At 39.1% G+C, this 26,122-nt stretch overlaps 1 protein-coding gene across 4 annotated transcripts in view; it reads left to right on the top strand.

The window, feature by feature from the left end:
• The window catches only part of HBP1 (HMG-box transcription factor 1), a 34,233-nt gene that overhangs the window by 655 nt on the left and 7,456 nt on the right, over positions 1–26,122 (top strand). For 3 of the 4 annotated variants that reach the window (XM_005862868.2, XM_005862870.2, XM_005862869.2), the window contains exons 2-8: positions 7,924–8,107; positions 10,239–10,467; positions 15,343–15,481; positions 15,810–15,921; positions 16,011–16,123; positions 20,693–20,849; positions 21,481–21,625. In XM_005862868.2, the coding sequence (XP_005862930.1) occupies positions 7,924–8,107; positions 10,239–10,467; positions 15,343–15,481; positions 15,810–15,921; positions 16,011–16,123; positions 20,693–20,849; positions 21,481–21,625 (1,079 nt within the window). Of the gene's footprint in view, positions 1–4,946; positions 5,145–7,923; positions 8,108–10,238; positions 10,468–15,342; positions 15,482–15,809; positions 15,922–16,010; positions 16,124–20,692; positions 20,850–21,480; positions 21,626–26,122 lie in introns of those variants that run through there. The other variant, XM_014536923.1, reaches the window with a different exon arrangement.

Here is a 26,122-nt window from a genome sequence, read left to right as displayed (position 1 = left end):
AGGCGCAGCCTCCTTCCGGTGCGACGGGAGCGCGATCCGAGCTGGGGAGCTCGCGGAGCCGCGGGGCCCCCGGGCTCATTGTTACGCAGTTCGAATGAATGGGCTCCGCGGCGCGTGCGCGGTGGGGCTGAGCGCAGGGGAAAAACAAGCCTCTCGTCCTGGCTGCGGTCACATGATGGGGGAGGGGAGGGGAGCGCGATGAATGGCGAAAGCGGGTGGGGGATGGACTTGGCGTGAACCTGCGGGCGCTGCCTCTGTGCGACCGAGGACCGGGACTTGGCAGGCGATCCCAGTCTCCGCCTTCCAACCCAGGCCGCTGCCCCGGGCCGATTAAAACAACAGAAAAGGAATCCCGGCGAAGTCGACCGCGGGGGCCCGGTGTTTTGTAGCTTGTTTGAACGCCGCACGCCGTCTAGGGGATTTCACTCGCTTCTGTGCATTACATAATACGTAGAGTTCATTCTTAGGAAGTTTTCAGGAAGAATTGTTTTTAAAAGGAGCACCGACAGCTGGGCAGTACTCAAGAGTTTTTAGCTGAGGGTGCCACTGATGGGTAAAAAAAAACACAGAGTCGTCGGGGGGGGGGGGGGAGTTGTGTTTATAGGAGTAATTGTTAGAGCCCCACCAATAATCCCAGCGAGGTGCTGTAGATTTACGTGGCCATCTAAGGAAGCTGTAACAGTTGTTCCAAACTGGTTTTGAAATTATAGTTAACTTTTGAGAATGGAGATAATTTTAACATTGTGAATACAATGTTTCTATTCTTTAACTATTACTAATCTACATTTATAATGTACTCCTAGAACTTTTGGTCTTTGCCTTTCTTTTTCTTTCTTTCTTTCTTTTTTTTTTTTTGCTGTTTTCTTTTGCTTTACTTCTCTAACCAAGAGTGGTGAAGGGATTAGCCAAAGAACATATGGCCGGAGGGAAGGGGGGATGCCAGGCTGGGTGGAGGAGGGCAAAGTGGGGGGGAGGATGGGGACATAGTAATAGTGCCAACAATAAAAATTAAGGTTAAAAAAATAAATAAAATGTTGATGCTCAAAAAAAAAAAAAAAAAAAGACTGTTAGGATCTTCTGTTCGGTTTCCTTGACTAAACTACCCAGTTATTGCTGGATTTGCAATATTTGGCAAGTTTTAAGGAAATTTGAATTATATTCAAAAGAATTAAATCCACTCAAGTTTTGAGGTACTTCATACTTTTGAGGAAGCCACTTTACAGCAAAATATTGCTGTTTATTCTAACTTGACTAATACATTATTTATAGAATGAAAATTTGATTTCACTTTCTAGTCCATACCCATTACCTTTTCTTTCTGCCTGGAAAATCCTTCTTCCCCTTTGTTCACTTCTCAAACTTTGTTCATTTCTGTATACGTACATTAAAAGGTCAAAAGGTTACCTTCTACTGGGATTTCCCTGCACACGTCTCCATAATCTTCCATGCTTCACAGTTGCCTGCCTCTCAGACTTCAAACATCGTACTTTCACTTTAAAGAATGGTCTCCACTGTATTTTCATTTCCTTGGACTCTTGTCACTGTCCAAGTGCTCAGTAGAGGAGGCGTATATAGCTTGGGCTTAATGAATGAATAAATTGCTAGGCACTGAAGATTTCCTGGAGGGGAGAATTACAAGCTGGTGTCTTATATTTGTTTCTGTTTGAAATGAAGATATCAGTATGTTTTTTTCCTATCATAAATTACGAGATACTGCCATGTTAATGAGATGTATTTTGTATGTATTTTAAGTATGAAAGTAAATATTTACGTAGAATGAAAATAAAAATTACAATAAATTTAAAAACTTTAAAGCTGACAGATACCTTATATATCACAAAGTTCAGGAAAAATGATATTCTTTGTTAACTGCCTGACACATCAGTAATATTCTCTTCATATTTTGCTATGCATGTACTTTGGTGCTTCATATAATTTATATTATTATTTTCCATAGAAAATATTCTTTCACAAGTTGTTACAGGTAATGTAAAATGTTTTAAGGTTATAATCAAGTTTAGGAAAACAAGTTTCAAATATGAAATTTATATTATTTCAATTGACAGTCCTCTTTTAAACAGGTTTGTGCATGGCTTCTTATAGTGGTGTATTATGGTTTTCTGTTATCTTCACCAATATCAGCATTTCATGTCAGATCAGAATTCACAAGAATTTGTGTAGATGTCATTTGAAACTGTCCAGCAAAGGGAAGGAGTCAGTGACTGATGAGATACAAGAGTGCATGTGGGATGCAGTATCTTTTATACCTATAGTAATTATGATAGGCAGACAGGTACTGGTCCCATCTATCTATCTACTATATATATAAAAGCCCAGTGACAACCATGGAATGACCAGAACAACCGGTCAACCAGTCGCTATGATGCACACTGACCACCAGGGGGCAGACGCTCAAAGCAGGAGCTGCCCCCTGGTGGTCAGTGCACTCCCACAGTGGGAGCGCTGCTCAGCTGACTGGGATGAGTGGCTGCTCCTCCAGCAGGAGCAGCTACTAGCAGGCCCAGGGTGAGGCCGAGTCTCTGCAACTATCAAATACCTGAGACAATCCAGACTCTGGCCTGACCCCACCAGCTGATGCAGGCCCTCTAAGGTGTGTTCTAGAACAGTGGTCGCCAACCTTTCGGACCTCACGGACTATCAGTGGTTGGCGACTGTTGTTCTAGAAAGAGTGCGGGGAGCTGGCATAGGCGGATGGCAAGAGAGGATGTGACTGGACCCCCCAGGAGGGTTGAGGGTTGATGGCTGAGGATCCTGGAGCACAGCTGCCCTGAACATCCCGATGGTGTCACCAACCTGGCATCACATATCAAGGACATTCACCAAGTGGCTTTGGGGTGCAAAGCTCTCCGCCAGGTTCCTCCAGGACACAGAACACACCTTTACCTAAGACATTACCCCAAAATACCACCTCAGACTAATTTCCTTATTCAGCAGCCACTTAGAGGGCAGGTCCACAGTCGCTGGGCTGAGTGGTGCTCCCACAGCGGCCAGTCTCTGCAGGCCACGCCCCCCCCATCAGTGCACGAATCCATGCACCGGGCCTCTAGTTTACAAATAAGAGAACAGGCATAGAGGTTCAATTCTTCAGTCATGTAGGTAGTAAGTGATATTCTATAGTAGTATATTTTACCCACTGTTGGGTTGTGGTCCCCCCTTTTTTTCTTTAGCACAATGGCACACAAGTTGTAGAAACATTTCTTTGAAATCTTTTGTTTAAAGTTTCGTGGAAGATATAGAAGAATTGCATTAAGGCCTCCAACTACTTTTGGTGTGGGAAGTTGTACTTAATATAGTTTGTCATGGAGGCTCATTTTATTTTTTTAAATATATTTTTATTGATTTCAGAGAGAGGAAGGGAAAGAAACATCAATGATGAGAGGATCATTGATGGGCTGCCTACTTCACGCCCCCTACTGGGGATCGAGGCCACAACCTATACATGTGCCCTGACCAGGAATCAAACCCTGTCCTGGAGTGCTGAGCCACACCTGCAGAGTTGGAGGATCATTTTAGCTTGGAATTATGCAATTCACTTAAAATACCTCAGTTCTCGTGCTAGTGATATAAATTCATTGCAAATTACCTTCTCTTCACCCTTTGCTCCAAACAATTTGAGTTTGGTATAGAGTTCTTCAGGATATAGGAGCTCCTTTCTGTGAAATCCATAGTAAGGATGGAAAGGTAAGGATTCAGGGAAGAATAGGCACTTGAAAGTAGTAGTCCAACTTGTGTTGGTCTATATCTTTTGTCATTTTTCTCATTTCTTTTAAAAAGAATAAGGTCTCATTTAGAGTCTATATAAGATCAGATAAATTATGTGGAAATGCTCTGCAGGGAGTAGGTAGGCATTTAGTTAAACTTATTCCCTTCTTTTTCATTTACTGAGACTTAGTTATTTCATTTTTTAAAAATTGATTTCAGAGAGGAAGGGAGAGGGAGAGGGAGAGAGATAAAAACATCAATGATGAGAGAATCCTTGATTGGCTACCTCCTGCATGCCCTCTACTGGGGTTCGAACCCACAACATGGGCATATGCCCTGACCGGGAATCGAACCATAACCTGGTTCATAGATCAACAATCAACCACTGAGCCATGCCAGGTGGGCTAGACTTAGTTATCTAGTCCTCCTTTCCTTTCATCTTATTTGTGGATATGTACTTCTGAAAGTTTGCTATACAAAAACAGTAGGGTTTTCCCAATCCCACCCAGTAAAAATTTGTAATACTGAAAATGACATTTCAAAGTACAGCTGCTGGAGAGCTTTACTCTTCCCTTTTGAGAATCAGTGATCTAATGAATAGATGACATGTGAATACTATAATACCAAAGCAGTATGCAAAAGTATGAATGAACAATAGGACTAGCTCTACCAGGAAATATTTGAAAGAGGAGCTTGTTTATCAGAATGAATGTCTAATTGGTATAATGTATGTGAGGGAGTATTTTTGAATATGGACTTTTTAGATATTCCTTTACTGTTTCAAGGGCTTGCTTCCCCCAAATAATTTGACAAAAATAATGAGAGCCCAAAACTTACATTTGCGTTCGTGTATTTAATTACCACACTAGGTCTGTGAGATAAGTAGAGGTACTGCAAATCTAAGGTTAAGTGACCTACCTAAGGTGACAAAACCTAAAAGAGTGAAACTCAAGTCTGTTGATTAAGTCTAGGCTCCCAGTTACTATATAGGAGGTTTACAGTAGGAAAATCTCCATTATTCAAGATCAACTTTTGATAGCCCGTAACCAGGAGGTACAAACACACAGAACTCAAGTTCTGAAAGTATTTATTTGGGTCCTTTTATTATTTGTAGGTATCTCTGCTTTGAAATTAATTTTTTTTTCAACTTTAAGGAATAGTGTGATGGGATATTGGTAGATAACTAAGGCTGGGTGCTAAAGAAATGATAGTTGCAAGGAGGTAGTATTAATGTATTGTATATACATGGTGAATGGTAGACACTGCAGGACCTGCAGATAGGAGAAAGTCTATCTGGGAAGAATGAGAAAATCAGAGAGCTCTGCAGAGCGAGGGGGAAGGCAGCCAAACTGCAACACTGCTTCTGTGGACTCCAAGAACAGCACTGTTTTATACAGTGAAGGATAGCTCTAAGGAAATATGTATGTGTAGGACAACATCTGAATTTCATTATAAAGGTAAAAAGAGGAAATTTTCAAGTTTAAGATTAAAGGTGGGGCTGACTTAGATCACATCTGTATGTAAAGAACTCATAGAATGACTAGTTCCTCTCATGCCTTAGGCATTACTAAGGAATCTACTGAAACTACCAATTACCTTTTTAAAAAAAACCTTTTATTGATTTCAGAGAGGAAGGGAGAGAGAGAAACATCAATGATGAGGAGAGAGAATCATTGATTGGCTGCCTCCTGCATGCCCCTCACTGAGGATTGAGCCTACAACCCCAGCGTGTGCCCTTGACTGGAATTGAACCTGGGAACCTTCAGTCTGCAGGCTGACACTATCCACTGAGCCAAACCAGCTAGGGCTAAAACAAGATTTTTAAAGAAGGAAGTCATTTCACATTATTTTCACTGGCTTTGTTTCAGTTCATCCTTACAACTACTCTAAGGGGAAAGTTGGGCAGGTCTCATTAACCCTATTTTACATATGAAGATACTGAGTCATTGAGAAGCTCAGTCACTTAGGTCGCATTTAGTAAGTGCTCAAGATGGAATCAAAACCCATGTTTTCTTACACCTAACCCAGTGCCCTTTTCACTACTCCATAGTACATCAGACAGTTGATATTGAGTAAGGCTCTAAAGCAATGCCCAGGATATGGGTCATTTGTGAGGCATGCAGGCTGAAAGCATCCAAAATAGCATATTAGAAAATAAAGGCAATATGAAGTTTGGTTATATATGTCAAGAACCTTAGGAAGATTGTTAGTTGCCAGCCACCAATTAATCTGTCTGTAGGAATCTAAAGAAATAAGCAGATGTAAGCAAAAACTTAAAAAAAAAAAAAAGTAAATGAAATGTTATTTAAAAGAGTGAAGAAACTGGAACAACATGTTCAGTAATAGGAGGAATAAGTACATGGTGAATGATGTATGTTATTTATTAAAAATAGATGTTTGAAAAAAGTAGATGATGCAAGAAAATGCTTATGAACTTGTGTTAAGGAAAAGTGTATGAAGAAAAATTTGATCTTAGGTCTCTGCTTGTAAAAGATAAGTCAGATAATACACCAACATTTTAACAGTATCTAAATCTGGTTTGTGGAATTGGAAGTAATTATTTTATTTTACTTTTTAAAAAAATGCTTTTAAATTTTTGCCAAGATGATTGTGTATAGTCAGAAAAACATATTTCATAATTTAAAAGATTATGAAAAAGCCTTTGTAGAAAATATTTGTCAATATTGCCAGTGATTTTTGGTGAGTATGTCATGACTTAGAAAACTCTGATCTAAATATTAAACATTTAACATCTTTTCACATCACTTTTTCATTAGCTGGGTTGGGGTACTTTTATTGACTTTTAACAGCAATGTATTTTATTTATTTTGAGGGGAAAAAATTTTTTGTGTATTTTGTATTAGCTCAGAACTTTTTTAAAGAAAAGATTTGGAGTAGAACCTCAGAAATCAGGAAATCTTCCTGCTACTGTCACTCATCTTAAGTAACTAATTTGATCATGTCCAAAGGTTATTCTCATAACAAAATTTAGTTGGTGGACTTCCTTGAGAAATTATTTAGGTGTGTTATCCTGTATTATTTTCTTCCTTGTAATGACTTTGTGGCCTTGAGATGAAGGTAGATTTACTATGAATTTAGCTAAATCTCACAAGATTAGCATTCATTTTTTTAGAAATAATAGCCTATTCAGAAGGACAGTATCTTTTATTATGGCTAGGTCCCAAATTCACATTAAGAAGACATAAGAACTTATTTGTTTGTTTAATCCTCACCGAGGATATTTTTTCCATTGATTTTTTAAAGAGAGTAGAAAAGAGGGGGAGAGACAGATAGAGAAATATTAATGTGAGAGAGACACATCGATTGGTTGCCTCTCCCGTACATGCCCTTGACCGGAATAGAACCCGGGACCCTTCAGTCTGAGGGCGGACACTCTGTCCCTAGAGCCAAACCGCTAGGGCCGTGGTCGGCAAACTGCGGCTTGCGAGCCACATGCGGCTCTTTGGCCCCTTGAGTGTGGCTCTTCCTAAGCCTTAGGAGTACCCTAATTAAGTTAATAACAATGTACCTACCTATATAGTTTAAGTTTTAAAAATTTGGCTCTCAAAAGAAATTTCAATCGTTGTACTGTTGATATTTGGCTCTGTTCACTAATGAGTTTGCCGACCACTGGTAGGGCAAGAACATTTTTTATGAGACTTACAATATATGGCCATTTTAAGAAACTCATCTGAAATGTTCTTTAGACAATATAATTTTAAGTATGTTAAACTTGTTTACTTTTAGAAGATGAGGAAAAAATAATACGGTAAATAGAGAAATTAAAATAGAATCTTTAAAATAAAAAAGTTCTTTTAGTCTTTGAGTTTAAGTGAGGAAAGTTTGTTAATTTTATTTTACATTTGAAGACACAAGTTTAAAAAAGGTTTTGCTGGTCTCAATATTGGTGTCTGAAAGAGATACTTGATGAAAAAACTGCTTTTATTCTTTGGAAGAAAGGACTTTTATACATTCAATATATTAATCCTTTGGGATTTGGGTATAATTTCGTGTTAACTACATGGATGTATGGTAAGATATCATGGAGTCATGTTGACCTAAAGGATTTGATAGTGATACAAATAGCAATGTATAGATTAAGTTAAAGATACATGTGATGTCTCTGATTGATTTTCTATTTATATAATTTCCATATCACATGATTTGACATTTTTTCCTTGCATTATTTTTATTTTGAAGTCGGAGCACCATAACATGGTGTGGGAAGTGAAGACAAATCAGATGCCTAATGCAGTACAGAAACTCCTGTTGGTAATGGATAAGAGAGCTTCAGGAATGAATGACTCATTGGAGTTGCTGCAGTGTAATGAAAATTTGCCATCCTCACCCGGCTATAACTCCTGTGATGAGCACATGGAGCTTGGTAAACAAAATTAAAAAGTTTTTAGGGATGTCACTGAAATTTAGATTAATTTTCATGTTTTAACCTACCTGGAACTGCTAAAAAGTATGTGAAATTTTGTACATTAGTTTTCAATGTTAAATATTACTTAAAACCAATATAAATGTGAGCTATTTATGGTTATCATAGAGACTAATTTACAAATTACTATACTAACCTGCTTTGCTTTGTGGGTAAAAATTGGGCTGTTAAACACCTTAGGAAAACCCTGCTCTGTGGCTTTTCAAAAAGTATTTTAAAACATCCCCATGAGCTCAGTAAATTATGCTTGGCCGCTCTTCATGGCTGGTTTGTTAGTATGATGGGGACAGTACAGAAGACCCTTGAAGCTTGAGGGTCTGATATTTGTGGTTATTAGTACTGCTGAGCTATTGAAAGGTATGTGACCTGTAGAAATGTGTAGGTTTGTTGAGGTATGATTTTGAATTGTATTGTTCTGAAGTGTTCAAGAGTAAACAGCTAATGAGTAACCTTGGCTTGCTGCCAGCTTTTCAGCTTGGCTTTGTCCCCATTTAATATGTAGTTTTCCTTAATATTCACAAAAACCCCAAGAAGATGTGATTATTCTCATTTTACAAAAGATGAAATAGAGGAGATTATATGCTGGAATGCTGTGGGAATTTGGAGATTCTGAAGGTCTTGGGATATAACCAGTTTGAATACCAAGAGTTTAATTGAGTAGTGGTTACTGTTGAGCAAAGACCATTATAATCAGGTAATTGATTCTCTACCATCACATTTTATTTATTTTTTAAAGATTTTTAATTTATTTTTAGAGAGGAAGGGAGAGGGAGAGGGAGAGAGACAGAAAAATCGATCTGAGTGACAAACACCGATGTGAAAGGAAACATCAATCTGCTGCCTCCTGCATATCCCCTACTGGGGATGGAGCCTGCAATCAGGGCATGTGCCCTGACCAGGAATCGCACCTGCGACCATTCTGTGTGTGGACCAACGCTCTAACCATGGAGAAACACTGTCCAGGGCAAAAATTAACTCTTTATAGTAAAAAAGAAGTGATGGTCAAAGAAGGATGTTGGCAATGAGGGAAGGGAAGTGGCTATACCAGAATGAGAATTATAGGGTGGGGTTATCTTAAATTGACAAGATATTTTGGCTGCTTCTAAATAAGTTATTTCAGTTTTAGTAGACTATCTGGGGTATTTGCCTTGATAGGAGCTTATGTGTAGAAATATTTATAGTGACAGTTTAAGAAAACTTCCAAGACTAGAAGGGTTTCATGACATATATTAAAGGGAACCAATAGATCTATGGAGTGTGTAGGTGTGTATTTCATAGACACTTTCTAAGACCTGCACGTTGCTTTTTCTCCATATAGTACATTTTTTACTGAATATTTTAGAATTATATATTTTTTAGAATTTCGTATAATGTTCATAGCCTTGGTGTGTACATGAGTATTACTTGGGTAGTATTTCTAATCTTCTTTCTTAGGGAGTAAAAGTACCATGAAGTACCTTTGGGGAACACATTTACAGGAAAAATAACCAATAAATATTACTGAGTTCAGAATTTCTCAGTAAAAAAAATAATTTGGCCTATATAAAAGTAAGTAAGTAGTACCTAAAAATTTATATGGTTTTTGTCTTTAAAAATTATTTTCACTGTTGCAGTAATCTTGTATAACAGATTAATAAAAGTATGTGAACAATAAGTACATATATACACACATAAAATGCCTTTTTCCTCAATGTGTTCATATAAAAATGTCTCAATAGTATATAGATTAGTCCTCAGTGAAGTATAAAAAATTGAGGGGAAAAATCAGGAAGCACAAACCTTGTTTTTCCAATCTATGAACAGTTGTAATTACATGTTTAGGTAGTGAAGTTATTAGTACATTTACATTCATTGGGTTCACTTTTCTATTAAGCTCTGTTGACCCTTAATGTACTTGGTGTCATTTTTAAAAATTGAAACTTGTTTCATACAAAAAAACCCCACATGTTGAACTTATCCTTTCCCTCACAAAATTAATTAGTTAAATTTGAGGACTTCTCTTCCAACTGTAACTATAGTATTGCCTGGTATTAGTACTTTCCTTTTTATAATTTTGAGCGTGTGTTTGCAGATGACCTTCCTGAACTTCAGGCTGTTCAAAGTGATCCTACCCAATCTGCCATATACCAGCTAAATTCAGATGTTTCACATCAAGAATATCCAAGACCATCTTGGAACCAAAATACCTCAGACATATCAGAAAGTACTTACCGTGAAAATGAGGTGGATTGGCTAACAGAATTAGCAAATATCGCCACCAGTCCACAAAGTCCACTTATGCAGTGCTCATTTTACAACAGGTAAGAATGCTGTATTTGTATTGAAAACCTCTATCATTACAAATGTGGCCATTATTTTTTTCTAGTTTTAAAAGTAATGCTATTAATCATTTAATGAATGGTTTGCTTAAATTAGGATTTAAGTAAAGTCATTAGAATTAAGCTTCTTGTCTTATAAAGATCAAAGAGCTATTTTACTCAATAATATTTTACACTCTGAGAATTAGATAAAAGTGATATGAAAACAGCAGAGTGAAGAATATTTGCAAGTGTTTCAAAGGCACCAGAAAATAAATCAGACCAAGAAATACTTTTATTATGCTATATTTCTACTTATTGGAATGAAAATTGTAGTTGTCCAAAGAACTGTAATTATAATAAACACTAGAGGCCCGGTGCACGAATTCCTGCACGGGAGGGGTATGGCCAGCCTGCCCTGATCGGGCCGACTTCGGGGGAGGGGCCACAGGCAGTTGGCCAGCCAGCCCCGCCCTCTGGTCAAACTCCCAGTGGAGGGGACAATTTGCATATTGGGCTTTTATTATATAGGATTATATTTTAAAGCTTTTATCAATCTTGAGTTCAGTTTCTTTTTTGTTGAGGTTTATTTTCTTCTAGGGTATGTGGCCTTATGTGATTTATCTGTTTTCTAATAATAAAATCAGCTAGTCTTAAAATCTTCAACTTATAAAAGTGGGCTCCCAATTGGTGAAAACCACTGTTTCATATACTCAGATTAGGATTTAAGAAAATGTGTTATTGTACTATGGAAGCTTTCAAGCAATATTCCTAGAGAGACCTAAGTGGATAATATTTTATTAATCTCTAAAATCATAAAATTATTTATGTGAAAAGACATAGACAATAAATTAGATTATAGAGGGGAGAAATGCCCAAATTTGCACTCATGTGGGTGGATAGACCACAGTTCATATTAGATGATTTAGAAATAACTTAATTTTGGTAAATGCTCTTAAGTTAGTATAATTATTGCTAAAAAATAAACTTTGTAGGTGTGAAACCTGGTTTTTTTTTACAACTCATGAAATTATACTGCTTTCCTTCTATTCATCAGGATGCTAGTCTTGATTAGAGCAAATTCATTTTAACTTTGGTTTAATTCCATTAAAATTTCCAGAAGAAAGAAAACTTGCCTTTTAAAGTATTACTTCTCTTATAGTCTCAGTTTTTATTATAGTCTTATTAGTCAAAAAGCTAAAAATTCTTTTATGTATAAAAAACAAACCCCGATTTTACTATTGGACTTTATTTTTCCCCTATTTCTAGTTTAAAGTTAATACTTTTCATTTTTTACCACAAATTCATGAAGATTAATAATATAGTTCATGGGAAGCTGAGTAAACCCTTCAGAAGAAAATCAGTATAAATAAAAGTATAAGTAAAGGAGTATCTCCTTGAAGATGTGAATCTATTCTCTGCAGCATTTCTATGCCTCCTTTCTTCCTAGGGAACAAGACCAAAAGTTATGCTCTGCTGTCTTGCCTGCCTTCTAACAGACAGTGGCAACTTCTTATAGAGTGTTAAACTATGTTAGTTATTGAGCTTTTGATGTCTGAAGTCATAACTGTTCAGTATCAAGGGGTTGAGGACAGGTAAAGTTTATATTGTTCCTGATAGAAAGACGGACGAAGAGACCAGTGGTATTAGTATTTTAGACATGTTTAGCCTGTTAATTTTTACAGAACATCCAGGCCATTCTACATTTTAGAACACTGCATTATTACTTAAGTGGTTAAACAAAAGAATTAATGAAACATATTCTTTTACTAGAGGCCTAGTGCACGAATTCGTGCACCAGTGGGGTCCCTCGGCCTGGCCTGCGGGATTGGGCCGAAACCAGCTCTCTGACATCCTCCAAGGGGTCCCGGATTGAGAGAGGATGCAGGCCAGGCTGAGGGACCCCACTGGTGCACTATTGGGGCCTGGGAGGGATGCGGGAGGTTGGTCAGCTGGGGAAGGACTGCAGAAGGGCTCCAGGGCATGTATGGCCCATCTTGCTCAGTCCTGATCGGCTGGACCCCAGGAGCAAGCTAACCTACTGTTTGGAACATCTGCCCCCTGGTGGTCAGTGAACGTCATAGTGACTGGTCAATTGGTCGACTTTCTGCCCCCTATTGGTCAGTGCATGTCATAGCAAGTGGTTGAGTAGCCTTAGCATATCATTAGCATATTACGCTTTGAGTGGTTGAACAGAAGACCAGACGACTGTTCACTTAGCATATTAGACTTTTATTATATAGGATGATCTTGGCTATTCTGACCTATTCCAATTACTATCCTATCTAATAAAAGAGAAACATGGTAATTAGGAATACCTCCGCTACCCTTCCCATTGGCTAATCAGGGTGATATGCAAATTAACTGCCAGCCAAGATGGCGGCCAGCAGCCAGGCAGCTTGAAGCGAACATGAGGCTTGCTTGCTTCAGTGACGGAGGACTCCAACGTTCCCTGCCTGCCGCTGCCGGCCACTGAGCTTGCAGTTTGAAACATTGCTACAAATATAGAAGCTAAACAAAGCCTGGTCGCCCCACGCAGCCTGCTGCTCAGTTGTTTGGTCATCCCTCACTAACCCCCCTGATGGCCGGGTTGCCTCTCGCAGCCTGCTGCTTGGTCGTTTGGTTGTCCCTCACTAACCTCCCTGCCAGCCTGGTCGCTCCACGCAGCCTGCTGCTCAGTCATTTGGTTGTCCCTCACTAACCCCCCTGCTGGACTTGTCACCCCACTCACCTGTTCGGTCGTCCTTTTGGTTGTTTCAGATGTGACGGCCCCTGGCTCTTTATATATATAGACGATAATAATAAAAGTGTAATATGCTAATTAGACCAGACGTCCTTCCGGACAACCTCTGGATGGAAGCTGGGGCTGCGAGGAAAGCCCGGGTCCCGGGTGCTGTCGGGTGTCAGAGGGAAGCCAGTGCTGGCAGCCAGGGGAAGGAAGACCTGCTCTTGCACAAATTTCATGCATCAGGCCTCTAGTATAGGATAGGATTAGTGATGAAGGCAGGAATGGGCTGAAGGAATTTTTAGCAGTTTGGCCATTCTCTAATACTTTGTAAAGTTCTAAATGTATAATAAAAGGAAGAAGTTTCAAAGATGTAATAATCAATGTTTGTATTTTTAAATAGAAAGTTGATTGGAGAGTATGATAAAATGCATGGAAATTGGTGGGGTTTTTATTTAATAAGTGATATAAACATGACAGCAAAGTATAGTTTCATAGATCCTTATTTTAAAACTAGAGGCCCGGTGCACGAGATTCGTGCACTCAGGGCAGGGGGGGGGGGGCCCTCAGCCTGGTCTGCGCCCTCTCCCAGTCCGGGAGCCCTCAGGGGATGTCCGCCTGCGGGGTGTGGGCCTAAGACAGCAGTTGGACATCCTTAGTGCTGCTGCGGAGGTGGGAGAGGCTCCCGCCACCAATGCTGCACTCGCCAACCTTGAGCCTGGCTTCTGGCTGAGCGGCGCTCCCCCTGTGGGAGTGCACTGACCACCAGAGGACAGCTCCCGCATTGGGCATTTGCCCCCTGGTGGTCAGTGCATGTCATAGCAACCGGTTGTTCTGCTGTTCGGTCGATTTGCATATTAGCCTTTTATTATATAGGATAATTTCGGCAAAGGTAAAATGAAAAAAAGTTAATTAGGATAAAATTAAAATTGAAGGCTAATACAATTTCTCAGGGAAAGGGATGAATTGTAAACTAAGATGTCCCTTCTCCCCTTTTTGAAAAAGAGGTTAATACAGACATGCATTAACTTTTTTCTGTTAAGGATCAAATCCCTATTTGGCATCTTAGAGAATTGTTCTGATTTGGGAGTTTCAGACAGATCTACCCCCTTGTCTTCCTCTCTACTGCTTTCCAAACTCCTGTGTTAGTATGTACACATTACTGGTCATCCTTTATGGGCTTGCTTCTTACTGTTACCTTTCCTGTGAATAGCTGATCGTTTGTGGTGAAAGGATTTTAGTATGTTCTTGGGAGCGTAAGTATTCTAAAAGGTGCATTGCCTGTTAAAGAGACTTTTGAGGGGAAACTGGGGAAGGGGTTATTTTTTAAAAGGTGATCCTGGGGGAAAATAATTAGCCCTTATATGTAGATGCTCTTTAACAAATTTGTATTAGAAAACAAAAAATAGTGTCTAGTTACAAGAAGTTACAAATAAGCTTCTTTCTGCTACAAGAAGTTTAAGCATTTAGGTCAGTGATGGTGAACCTATGATATGCATGTCAGAGGTGACACGCGAACTCATTTTTTTGGTTGATTTTTCTTTGTTAAATGGCATTTAAATAGATAAAATAAATATCAAAAATATAAATCTTTGTTTTACTATGGTTGCAAATATCAAAAAATTTCTATATGTGACACGGCACCAGAGTTAAGTTAGGGTTTTTCAAAATGCTGACACGCTGAGCTCAAAAGGTTCGCCATCACTGATTCAGGTTAAGGTGGTTCATTGTATCTGCCCAGTGATAGATGATTGGTAAAGAGTTCAGTGTTAAGCATAGATTCACTCACTTTAAGACTCACTGACTACATCAAAGTAGAAGAAAGAAATGGATAAGGCGCCCTGCACAGGGGTTATCATTCATGAATGAAAATGTTCACATTTATATGTACTTGTTGATATAAAAATAAATAAAACAGCAATTTGGAACTTAAAATACATTGTCAAATATGGAAAAAAAAAAACCTGTTTAAAAAGTGTGAGGAGGGCTTGGGTAAGAAGTTAAAGGACAACATACTATAAATGTAATCTTGATGTCTTTACTCGTGTTTTGTATATATACTAATGTTGGCATTTTGAATATTAAATTTTCTCATCCAAAGGATCTACTTTAAGGACCTATGCTTTATGGTTAAAACTGCTTCTTCATTTTAGATCATCTCCTGTACACATCATAGCTACTAGCAAAAGTTTACATTCCTATGCACGCCCTCCACCGGTGTCCTCTTCTTCTAAGAGCGAGCCAGCCTTCCCTCACCACTGGAAGGAGGAAACACCAGTCAGACATGAAAGGGTGAGTTTATTCATGAGATTAAACTTTTACAAAGTTTGCACAACAGTTATATTAACTTTCCCTCTCTAAAAAGTCTTTTGAAGCACATACAGATGGAATATAGTATGTCTCATTGTTCTAGTGGTCTGGGTTCGATTTTATGTACAGCTCTATTAACTGTTAGGAAAGTTTGTTACAAGTGGGAATATATATTTAACTAAAACTTTCAAAAACTTCAGTTTTCAAAGGTATATTTGCCCCTGGTCAGGAGAGAACCTGAAATCAGCTGGAGACAGATGGTAATAAGGTACATTTAAAAATAAACAGTTTGTAATGTTTTTCTTCACAGGCAAATAGTGAGTCAGAATCTGGCATTTTCTGCATGTCCTCCCTCTCAGATGATGATGATTTGGGATGGTGCAATTCCTGGCCTTCAACTGCTTGGCACTGTTTTTTGAAAGGTAAAAAAAAAAAATACTTGAATTTGTTTACAGCTTACTTGTGTAGCACACTGTCACATAACTAATACTTATTTTTACTTAAACTTTAGGCACACGACTGTGTTTTCATAAGGGAAGCAATAAGGAATGGCAGGATGTTGAAGATTTTGCTAGAGCTGAAGGCTGTGATAATGAGGAAGATCTCCAAATGGGCACTCACAAGGTTAATTTAAAATTCCTAAAAAGAAAAAAAATGTTTTAAAATGAAACATACTGTTTATTGTTGTTCTGCAGGTATATCCTCCATTTACTTTCATATTTAAATAATCTTAAATTGTAGGTAGTGGTTTTGTGACTACTTATTATTGCTTAGCCTGATGGAGAGGCTTTAGGTTTACCTTTGTAATTATGTTTTCTTAGATGGGAAAACCAAACTGGCATTAAAATAAATGAGCCCTGCCCACCCAGCATGGCTCAGTGGTTGAGCTTCGACCTATGAACCAGGAGGTCATGGTTCCATTCCCGGTCAGGGCACATGCCTGGGTTGTGGACTCGATCCCCATGTGGGGCGTGCAGGAGGCAGCTGATCAATGAGTCTCAACATTGATATTTCTGTCTCTCCCTTTCCCTTCATCTCTGAAATAAAAAATATATATATTACAAAAACAAATGATTCCTGGCCAGTGTGGCTCAGTTGGTTGGAGTGTGGTCTAGTGTACTGAAAGGTTGCAGGTTCAATTCCCAGTCAGGGCATTATGGAAGGCAATCCAATCAATCAGTGTTCTCTTTCATCTGTATGTTTCCTGCCCCCTGCCCCTCCCCCCCCAAATCAATAAATATATCCTTGGGTGAGGATTAAAAATAAATGAACAAACAAAACAAAGCTTTATCTTTGGTAATCTACGAGGTGGTTAATTCCCCTATGTGTAATTAAAAGTTGATTATATTGTTACTTTTTAAATGACTTCATAAAAACACTGCCATTTTCTTTATTTTTTTTCTAGTTTTCAATTATATTTTATTGAGTTACAGTGTATATACCATAGCATTCACCATTTTAAAGTGTACAGTGTACAGTTAAATGCTTTTTAGTATACTACAAGAATGTGCAACCATCACAGGTATCTAATTCCAAAATATTTTCATCACCTCAAAAAGAAAAGTGTAAAAGATCATTCCCTATTTCTCCCCTTTCCCTAGACTCTGGCAATCACAAATCTGTTTTCAGTACCTGTGGATTTGTCTTTATTGGATATTCCCTGTAAATGAAATCACACAATATATTACCTCTTGTGACTGGCTTCTTTCACTTAGTATAATGTTTTCAAGGTTTGTCTATGAGGTATATAAGAACTGTGTTCTGCCCTGACTGGTTTGGCTCAGTGGATAGAGCGTCAGCCTGCAGACTGAAAGAACTGTGTTCTTTTTATGACTGAATAATATTCTATATGGATGTACTGGATTTATTTATTCATTCATCAGTTAAAAAACATTTGGGTTTGTCACTCTTTGGCTATTAAGGAGAAATGCTGCTGTGAACCTTCCTGTACAAACTTGTGAATGAACATGTTTTCATTTCTATGGTTATATACTTATATATATAAGGAGTGGGATTACTAGGTCATATGGTAACTCCATGTTTTAACATTTTGAGGAACTTCCAAAATGTTTTCCACAGGAATGCTCTATTTTACATTTATATCACTAATATATGAAAGTTCTATCTCTGCATCCTCATCTACAGTTACCTCGTTTCACTCAAAAGCCGTCTTAGTGTGCATAAAGTGGTATTTTCTCCTTGGTTGATTTGCATTTCCCTAATGACTAATGGTGGTGAGCATATTCCCATGTTCTTATTGGTCATTTGTGTATCATCTTAGAGGGAACTCTATTCAAATAATTTGTCCATTTTCAATTGGGTTGTCTTTTTATTGATTTATAAGTGTCCTTCAGATGTCCTGGGACGTATACCTTATCAGATTGGAGACTTGCAAATATTTCTTCCATTTATGGGTTGTATTTTCACTTTTATTTTGATGAAGTGTAATTTATTTGTTTCTTTGGTTACTTGTGCTTTAGATGTCTTACATAGGACACCGTTGCCTAATTCAAGGTCATGAAGATACACACCTGTGTTTTCTCCTAAGAGTTTTTATAGCTGTAGATCTGACATTTAGGTTTTTGATCCATTTTGATAATATATGTATACTAGAGGCCCGGTGCATGAAATTTGTGCATGGGATGCAGGGGGAGGGGGGGTCCCTCAGCCCGGCCTGCACCCTCTTCAATCCAGGACCCCTCAGGGGATGCGGGATTGGGCCTAAACTGGCAGTCATACATTCATCTCACAATCCAGGACTGCTGGCTCCTAACCACTTGCCTGCCTGCCTGCCTGATCGCCCCAACCCCCTCTGCCTGATGACCTGATTGCCCCTAACCGCCTCTGTCTGCCGGCCTGATCACCCCTTAAGTGCCCTCCCCTGCTGGCCTTATCACCCCCTAACTGCTCTCCCTTGCTGGCCTGATCGCCCCCTAACCATCTCTGCCTTGGCCCCTGCCACTGTGGCTTTGTCTAGAAGATGTCTGGTCTAATTAGCATATTACCCTTTTATTATATAGATGGTGTTCAGTATGGTCAAAAAACATTCCTTTTTTCTTTTTTTGCATGTAGATATATGGATGTCCCAGCATAATATGTTGAAAAGACATTTTTTCTCAATTAAAATTTTTTGTCACCTAGTTGAAAATAAAAAACACTGGCATTTTCTAAGTTGATAAGTAAAACAATAGGATAAATATTGGTTGACACCTTTGTCTTTGAAACCTTTAATTTCTCCATCTCTACTGTAGGTAGAAAAATTGGGCATGTGAATGAAGTGCTTCTTTACAATTCCTGTTATCCCCTGATGTTGAGTTTCTTAGAAAATCAGTCCCCACACGGCTGCCTTCAGTTCTCCCCTCTTCATTGTAGTGGTTTGCCATAGTTTGACTTTGGCCTATACCACTCTCCTACAGTTTCAAAGGTTATTAGCTTGATTCTGATTACTAGAGAGGCTTCTACTTGTTCTGTTTAACATCTCTGCAACATCTGACAGAGGGGATGAATTCCTAACATTGTTTTGATTTGTGTAGCACAGCAGTGCCCTGATTTTTGAGTGGTGGTTTGTGTGCCCATAATGTTGAATGTAAGCAAGTTTCTGCTCCTTTTCACTCTCTTAACCAATTCTTCTTTGCTGATAATGTCAGCATCACCTCCTTGTTGCCTGTGGAAAGCACTGTGGACTTGGAGTCAGGAAACCTGGGCTCCCTTTCCAGCTCTTCCAGTAACTACTTTTTTGACTGACCTGGGGCAAATAATTAACCCTAGTAGCTTTGGCTTCCTGATCTGTTAGATGGGATTGGATTCGTTTTAAAGTCTTGTAGCCCCAAGAATTAGAACATATTACTTGTATGTTTCCAACTGCATGTTAGACCTATTTATACATGAATATCAATCAGTTATTAAAACTTGGCTTATTAGTATAATCAAATCTGGATTCACGTTTTTAAATTCCCCTTTCTGGCTTACTTTCAACTCTGTTCTTTTAAAGGTATTGTTATCCCTGATTACCAGATTCAAAACCAGGATGTTGGCTATTCCCTTTCCTCCCTTCATATTTAGTTATCAGTTTTATTTCCTTAAAGATTTTTACAGTCATCCTTCTCTCCCATTCTTTGTTTTGTTTTTTGTTTTTAAATATATTTTTATTGAGTTCAGAGAGGAAAGGAGAGAGAGGTAGAAACATCAATGATGAGAGAGAATCATTGATCAGCTGCCTCTTGCACGCCTCCCCGACTGGGGATTGAGCCCCCAACCCAGACATGTGCCCTTGACTGGAATCGAACCTGGGACCCTTCAGTCCATAGGTCCACACTCTACCCACTGAGCCAAACCAGCTGGGCCCATTCTTTACTTTGTTCATGCACTAGATGTAATAATAATTGGATATTCTAGCTAGGTCTTGGCATGTCTTTCTCTTTTGTTTTTCTGTGAATTTAAGGGTAAGGGTTATGTATTGTTGATTATATTTTTTTCAGAACCTAGTACGTGGCATGTACTAAATGCTCAATAAATATTTGTTGAATTTTAATTTAGCCTGGTTCTACCACCACTGTACTTGTCAATTCAAGACTGATGGGCTTCTCTCATTATATTTTGAAATAAATTGAATATTAGAGGTAACTTTTTGAAGTCATTTATCATCTTAAAATGAACAATCATATTAATAAAAATACTTTTATTGACTTTCCAATACCCTCTCAAAGGAAAGTTGGAGCACTTTGCCTGTCTCTAAGGCCCTTTACTTACTAACTGGTTCGGCCTCTCCTTTTCAGTACTTGTCCCAACTTTGAATTCATCTTGTATTTTTAGCAAATACTCAGCACTACCCAAAGCAGTTGTTTATTATAACTATTCCTGGTGTAAGGCATGTTCTTCTACCTTTATAAATTTCATTCTTTTAAATCCCAGTTCAAAGGGAAATCGAAAGCCTCCCTGATCTCTCTCTCTTTGAATTAAACTGTATTAGCATTATTTATACTTGAACTAAAATGCTTATTACACTCTGCCTTACGTTGTAGTGATTTATTTATATATGTGCCTTTTATTCACTACTGGGTCGAAAGCTCCATAAAGACAGGGATCCTTTTTGTTTATTTTTACCTTTTCTACAAAGTCTTAACTGTAGTAGGAACTTCACTATGTGTTAAATTGAATGTTGCCAATTCATTTAATATATGCATGTATTTTCAGGGCTATGGTTCCGATGGTCTGAAGTTGTTATCACATGAAGAAAGTGTATCATTTGGCGAGTCTGTACTGAAGTTGACTTTTGATCCTGGTACAGTAGAAGATGGTTTACTAACTGTAGAGTGTAAGCTGGACCACCCTTTCTATGTTAAAAATAAAGGTAGGGCTTCAATTTGAATTTGTAGTAACTTTTAAAAGGAATCTTAAATCTATAATATGTCTTGTGGCATAATTCTTTGGTGGTTAAGAAAAAGAATTTGAAGGGGAAATTTAAAACTACATAAAACTATCTTAGGGAATGCCTTATGATGCTTAAATGTCTTAGTGGTAGTCAGACTGAGCTCTGCTTTCTGTGGCTATCAAAAACTTCGATTCATGTAACGTGAATATCTTGGTATATAGTTCGGGGTATGGAGTATTTTAGTAATTGCATTTTTGTTTAGGCTTACCAAATACACTGTATACCCAAAGCACTTCAGAGCCTTATTGCAATACCAACATGTTACACATAATAATACTTCAAGAGTATTTCATCGTCTCACTTATCTGCATTTATGCTGATTGATAGAACCTATTACTAAAATGCTAAAATTAAACTACATTTTGGAGTGTTTGTGCATTGCTTAAAGTAAATACTTGTAGTTGGCTTTATGGCAAATATACATGACTTGTATTTGAAAAATCTTGACTTAAATTTTTAAGACTCAGAAATGATATGTCTATCTTATAATAAATAATTTGGGTGCTTTTTGTCAATCCCCATCCTTAATGCAACTATTGTTTAACTTTAGGTTGGTCATCGTTTTATCCAAGTTTGACTGTGGTACAGCATGGCATTCCATGTTGTGAAATTCATATTGGTGATGTATGTCTACCTCCTGGACACCCCGATGCCATTAATTTTGATGATTCAGGTGTTTTTGATACATTTAAAAGGTAATACTGCACTAATTATCTTTTTTTTCTGTTAAAAGTTTTCCCTAAACCTCCCTAATGATTGCTAAGACAAATATTTAAGAGGTTAAACCTTTAAAGCTTTCAGAATTTTAAAAGAACTTTTAAAAGGACAAGTGTCCAACCTCACAGGAGGTATCCAGAGAAAGTTTGTATGTAGATAGATATCTGGGATTTTAAGACTCATTCTTTCTTTAACCTAATTATCAAATCTAGAGGCATTAGGTAGAGAATTCTCAAGAGTTTCTGTCTGCTGTCTTACAGATTTTATTTCACTCAATTTAATATAATAAAATATAAGGTAAATATATTTGTTTATCAAAAGAATAAGGAAGCCCTAGCTTATTTGGCTTCAGTGAATAGAGCATTGGCCTACGGACTGAAATGTCCTGGGTTTGATTCTGGTCAAGGGCACCCAGTGCAGGAGGCAGCTGATCACTGATTCTCTTTCATCATTGATGTTTCTCTCTCTCCCTCTCCCTTCCTCTCTGAAATCAATAAAATATATTTAAAAGAAAAAAAAAAAGAATTAGTAAGACTATTTTAAAAAGCACAGACCATATGCTCAATAACATCTGTAAGATTGGAATCTAAATGCCATTTGATTACATCCTTCATATACACTCTTTGAAAAACTAAAAAATGAGACAATACTTTAAGGTCTGATACTCTAATTATTTTTAACATGTAAATTAATGATAACTCTTATGTTTTGGTGAGAGTGTAAATAAAATTTTAAAGATAATTTGGCTTTGTTTTACAACACTGAGTATTAGTAATCCTATTCCTCTGTATACCCTAGAGAAATAAACTCTTGTAGACATGTGCTAGGAGTTGTATAAATAAGTTCATAGATGTATTATTCATGATAGCAAAACTTGGAAACAATAACAATATTCATTGGCTGGGGAGTAAATATATAAATTGTGATATAATCTTACAATGGAATTCTTTGTCAGTGGAATATTAATGAACCTTAGCTATATATTTTAAAACATGGATCAGTTTTAGAAATAATGTTAAGTAAAAATTAGTCTCAAATATACAGTATGGTTCTATTTTTTTATGGTATCAGATGTTCTTCAAAAATATATGTAGCCCTAACCTATTCTCAGTGGTTAGAGGATCTGCCCTCGGACTGAGGAGTCACAGGCTTGATTCTGGTCAAGGGCATGTTACCCTGGCAGGCTTGATCCCCGGCCCGGGTCTGGGTGCATGTGGGAGGCAACCAATTGATGTGTCTCTCTCACATGGATGTCTCTCTCTCTCTCTCTGTCTCTCCCACTCCCTTCCATTGTCTCTAATAATCAGTGGGGAAAGAAGAAAATACATGTAGTAAAATTATAAATGTAATTACGTTTATATTATACTAGAGGCCCGGTGCACGAAATTCATGCACTGGGGGAGGGGGTGGAGTCCCTTCAGTCTGGCCTGCGCCCTCTTGTAGTTCAGGACCCATCGGGGGATGTCTGCCAGCTGGCTTAGGCCCACTCTCCGCGCAGCCTGGGACCCCTCGCTCCTTACTGCTCACCTGTTCGCTGCGCTCACCAGCTGTGAACCTGGCTTCTGGCTGAGCAGCACTCCTCCTGTGGGAGCGCACTGAGGACCAGGGGGCACCTCCTGCATTGAGCATCTGCCCCTTGGTGGTCAGTGTGTATCATTGCGACTGGTTGTTCTGGTCGTTCTGCTTTTATTATATAGACTAGAGGCCCAGTACATGAAATTAGTGCACTTGGGGGCAGTCCCTCAGTCCGGCCTGTGCTGCCCTCTCGCCCTTGGGGAGGGGGCCAAAGCCAGCAGTTGGATCTCCTTAGCACTGCCGCAGAGGCGAGAGGGGCTCCCCACCACCGCTGCTGTGCTCACCGGTGAGCCCGGCTTCTGGCTGAGCAGCGCTCCCCCTGTGGGAGCGCACTGACCACCATGGGGCAGTCCTGCATTGAGCGCCTGCCTCCTGGTGGTCAGTGCACGTCATAGCGACCGGTCGTTCCGCCGTTTAGTCGATTTGCATATTATTCCTTTACTACATAGGAGAATAATATTTATATAGTATATGTAATACCTATACAATTATGCTGGAGGTCTTCAAGACCACCCCCGGGTTTGATGAGTCACTAGGACTCGCAGGATTCAGCATGTAGTCATACAGCTCTGTTACTTACAGTGAAAGGATATAAAGCAAAATTGGGAAAAATGGAAGGCATGGGGTGAAATCTGGGAGAAGCTAGGCTTCCAGGAGTCCTCCCCCAGTGGACTCACACAGACATGCTTATTTCTGTCAGCAGTGAGTTGTGACATGCATGAAATGTTATCTGCCAAGGAATCTTGTTAGACACTCAGCAGGGTTTTTTGTTTGCTTGTTTTTGTTTGGATGTTTTTTCCATTGATTTTAGAGAGAGTGGAAGAGGGAGAGGGGAGAGAGAGAAAGAAACAGAAACATTGATGTGAGATGTGAGACATTGATTGGTTGCCTCCCGCCTGTGCCCCGACCAGGCCAGAGAGCGAACCTTTAACCCAGGAATGTGCCCCTGACTGGAAATCGAACCCTCAACCCTTCAGTGCATGGGCCGACACTCTAAGCACCTAGCAACACTGTCCTCGGCATCAGGTATTTTTTGTTGTTTTTTCAGAGAGGAAGGGAGAGGGAGAGAAAAAGAGAAACATCAATGATGAGAGAGACTCATTGATTGGCTGCTTTCTGCATGCTCCACACTGGGCATCAGGCATGTGCCCTTGAATTGAACCCAGAACCCTCAGTCCACAGGCCGACACTCTATCTACTGAGCCAAATCAGCTAGGGCTGTTTGGGAGCTGATAATGTAAGCTGCCTTAGGCTAGCACATACCAAAATCTCAAACTTCCAAAAGGGAAGCAGGTGTTTGGGGTGAACCCTATTGTTTGTGCACACAGTTTAGACACAGTGAGCCACTCCTTTCAGTTGTGGGAATGATGGGAACCTTCCCGAAATCCAAGTTAATCAAGGGCCAACCTTCTAAGTAAATCTTTGAAAGGATATCAATTAGGCCTGCTATTTTAAGTCTTTCTGCAAAACAAAATACTATGTATTATTATATAATATTATCTATAATAATAAAAGTGTAATATGCTAATTAGACCGGACAGCCGAACGACCTTCCGGACATCATTCTGGACATCCTTTCAGATGAAGCCGTGGTGGTGAGGGCGGAGGCAGATGCAGTTAGGGGCGATGAGGCAGGCAGGCGAGTGGATAGGGTCATCAGGCAGGCAGGCGAGTGGTTAGGGGCCATCAGGCAAGCAGGCGAGCAGTTAGGAGTGATCAGGCAGGCAGGTAGAGTGGTTAGGGACAATGAGGCAGGCAGGTGAGCAGTTAGGGGCGATCAGGCAGGCAGGCAAGCGGTTAGGAGCCAGCGGTCCCGGATTGCAAGAGGGATGTCTGACTGCCGGTTAAGGCCTGATCCCACAGGGCCTAAACCAGCAGTCGGACATCCCTGAGGGATCCCGGATTGCTGGATTGCAAGAGGGTGCAGGCCAGGCTGAGGGACCCCTCCCCTACTGCAGGAATTTCATGCACCAGGCCTCTAGTATATATATAATAATTATATATAAGTTAGCATTAACGTAATTACTGCTGTTATAGTATTTTTTGTTCATATAAATGAATAATGCACTATTTTTACAATAAAGTTATCAAAAAGGGAGTGATAATCCGTAGTTTTATCCCTGGAGGGTGGCAAATATGGAACTGGGGTGATATTAGAAATACTTTATTTCTTAATTGGTTTTGCGTTCTTATTTGTATGCTTCATAACTTATGTGTCAAATATTGCATAGTGCAAGACTTCATTTTGTAAAGCAAAAAGGGACATTTGGCTACCTAATTTGTTTTTCCAGGATGGTAAGTTCTTACCACTTGGTCCCACCAAGTAGAAGTCAGACATTAGTCTTATTTTTCTCTGGAGTGACAGCAACGCCCCTGTTTTCCCACCCTATAAAGGAAATTGTTTCTTTGTTATGGGGTGGGGCCACAACATTAGTACAAAGAAACAGAATTTCCGGAGGATGAGGCCCAGAAATCAGGATTTTAAAAAGATTCCCAAGTGATTCTAATGTGCAGCCAAGGTTGAGAACCACTGATCTAGGAGAAACCATGAAAAAGTTGAGAAGTATGAACTTGACTAAATTTTCATTGTGGATTGGATTGACTTTTGGTGGGTGGGTTTGGGGGTGGGTGTTAAAGGAGATGTTGCCTGGTACAAGGAAGGCAAGAAGGGAAAGAAAGGCGAAAGTCTGCGAGGAAGTCCTGAGTCATGCTGTTCAGGGAAGGCATTTGAGTAGATTCTAGCTTAGTAAGGAACAGAAGTCAGCAATAAGTTGATAAGTTCTTAAACACAATTGTGTGAAAGGAAGTTTCTAAGTGAGCATGATTTGAAGAAGTCCATTCGAGACATTGAGAATTGAGGCCAGTCTTCTAGGCAGCAGGCAGGTTTAAAACAATCACTC

Source organism: Myotis brandtii, unplaced genomic scaffold, assembly GCF_000412655.1.
Source record: "Myotis brandtii unplaced genomic scaffold, ASM41265v1 scaffold17, whole genome shotgun sequence".
NCBI classification, from domain to species: Eukaryota; Metazoa; Chordata; class Mammalia; order Chiroptera; family Vespertilionidae; genus Myotis; species Myotis brandtii.
This window is presented reverse-complemented; position numbering and strand designations above follow the sequence as displayed.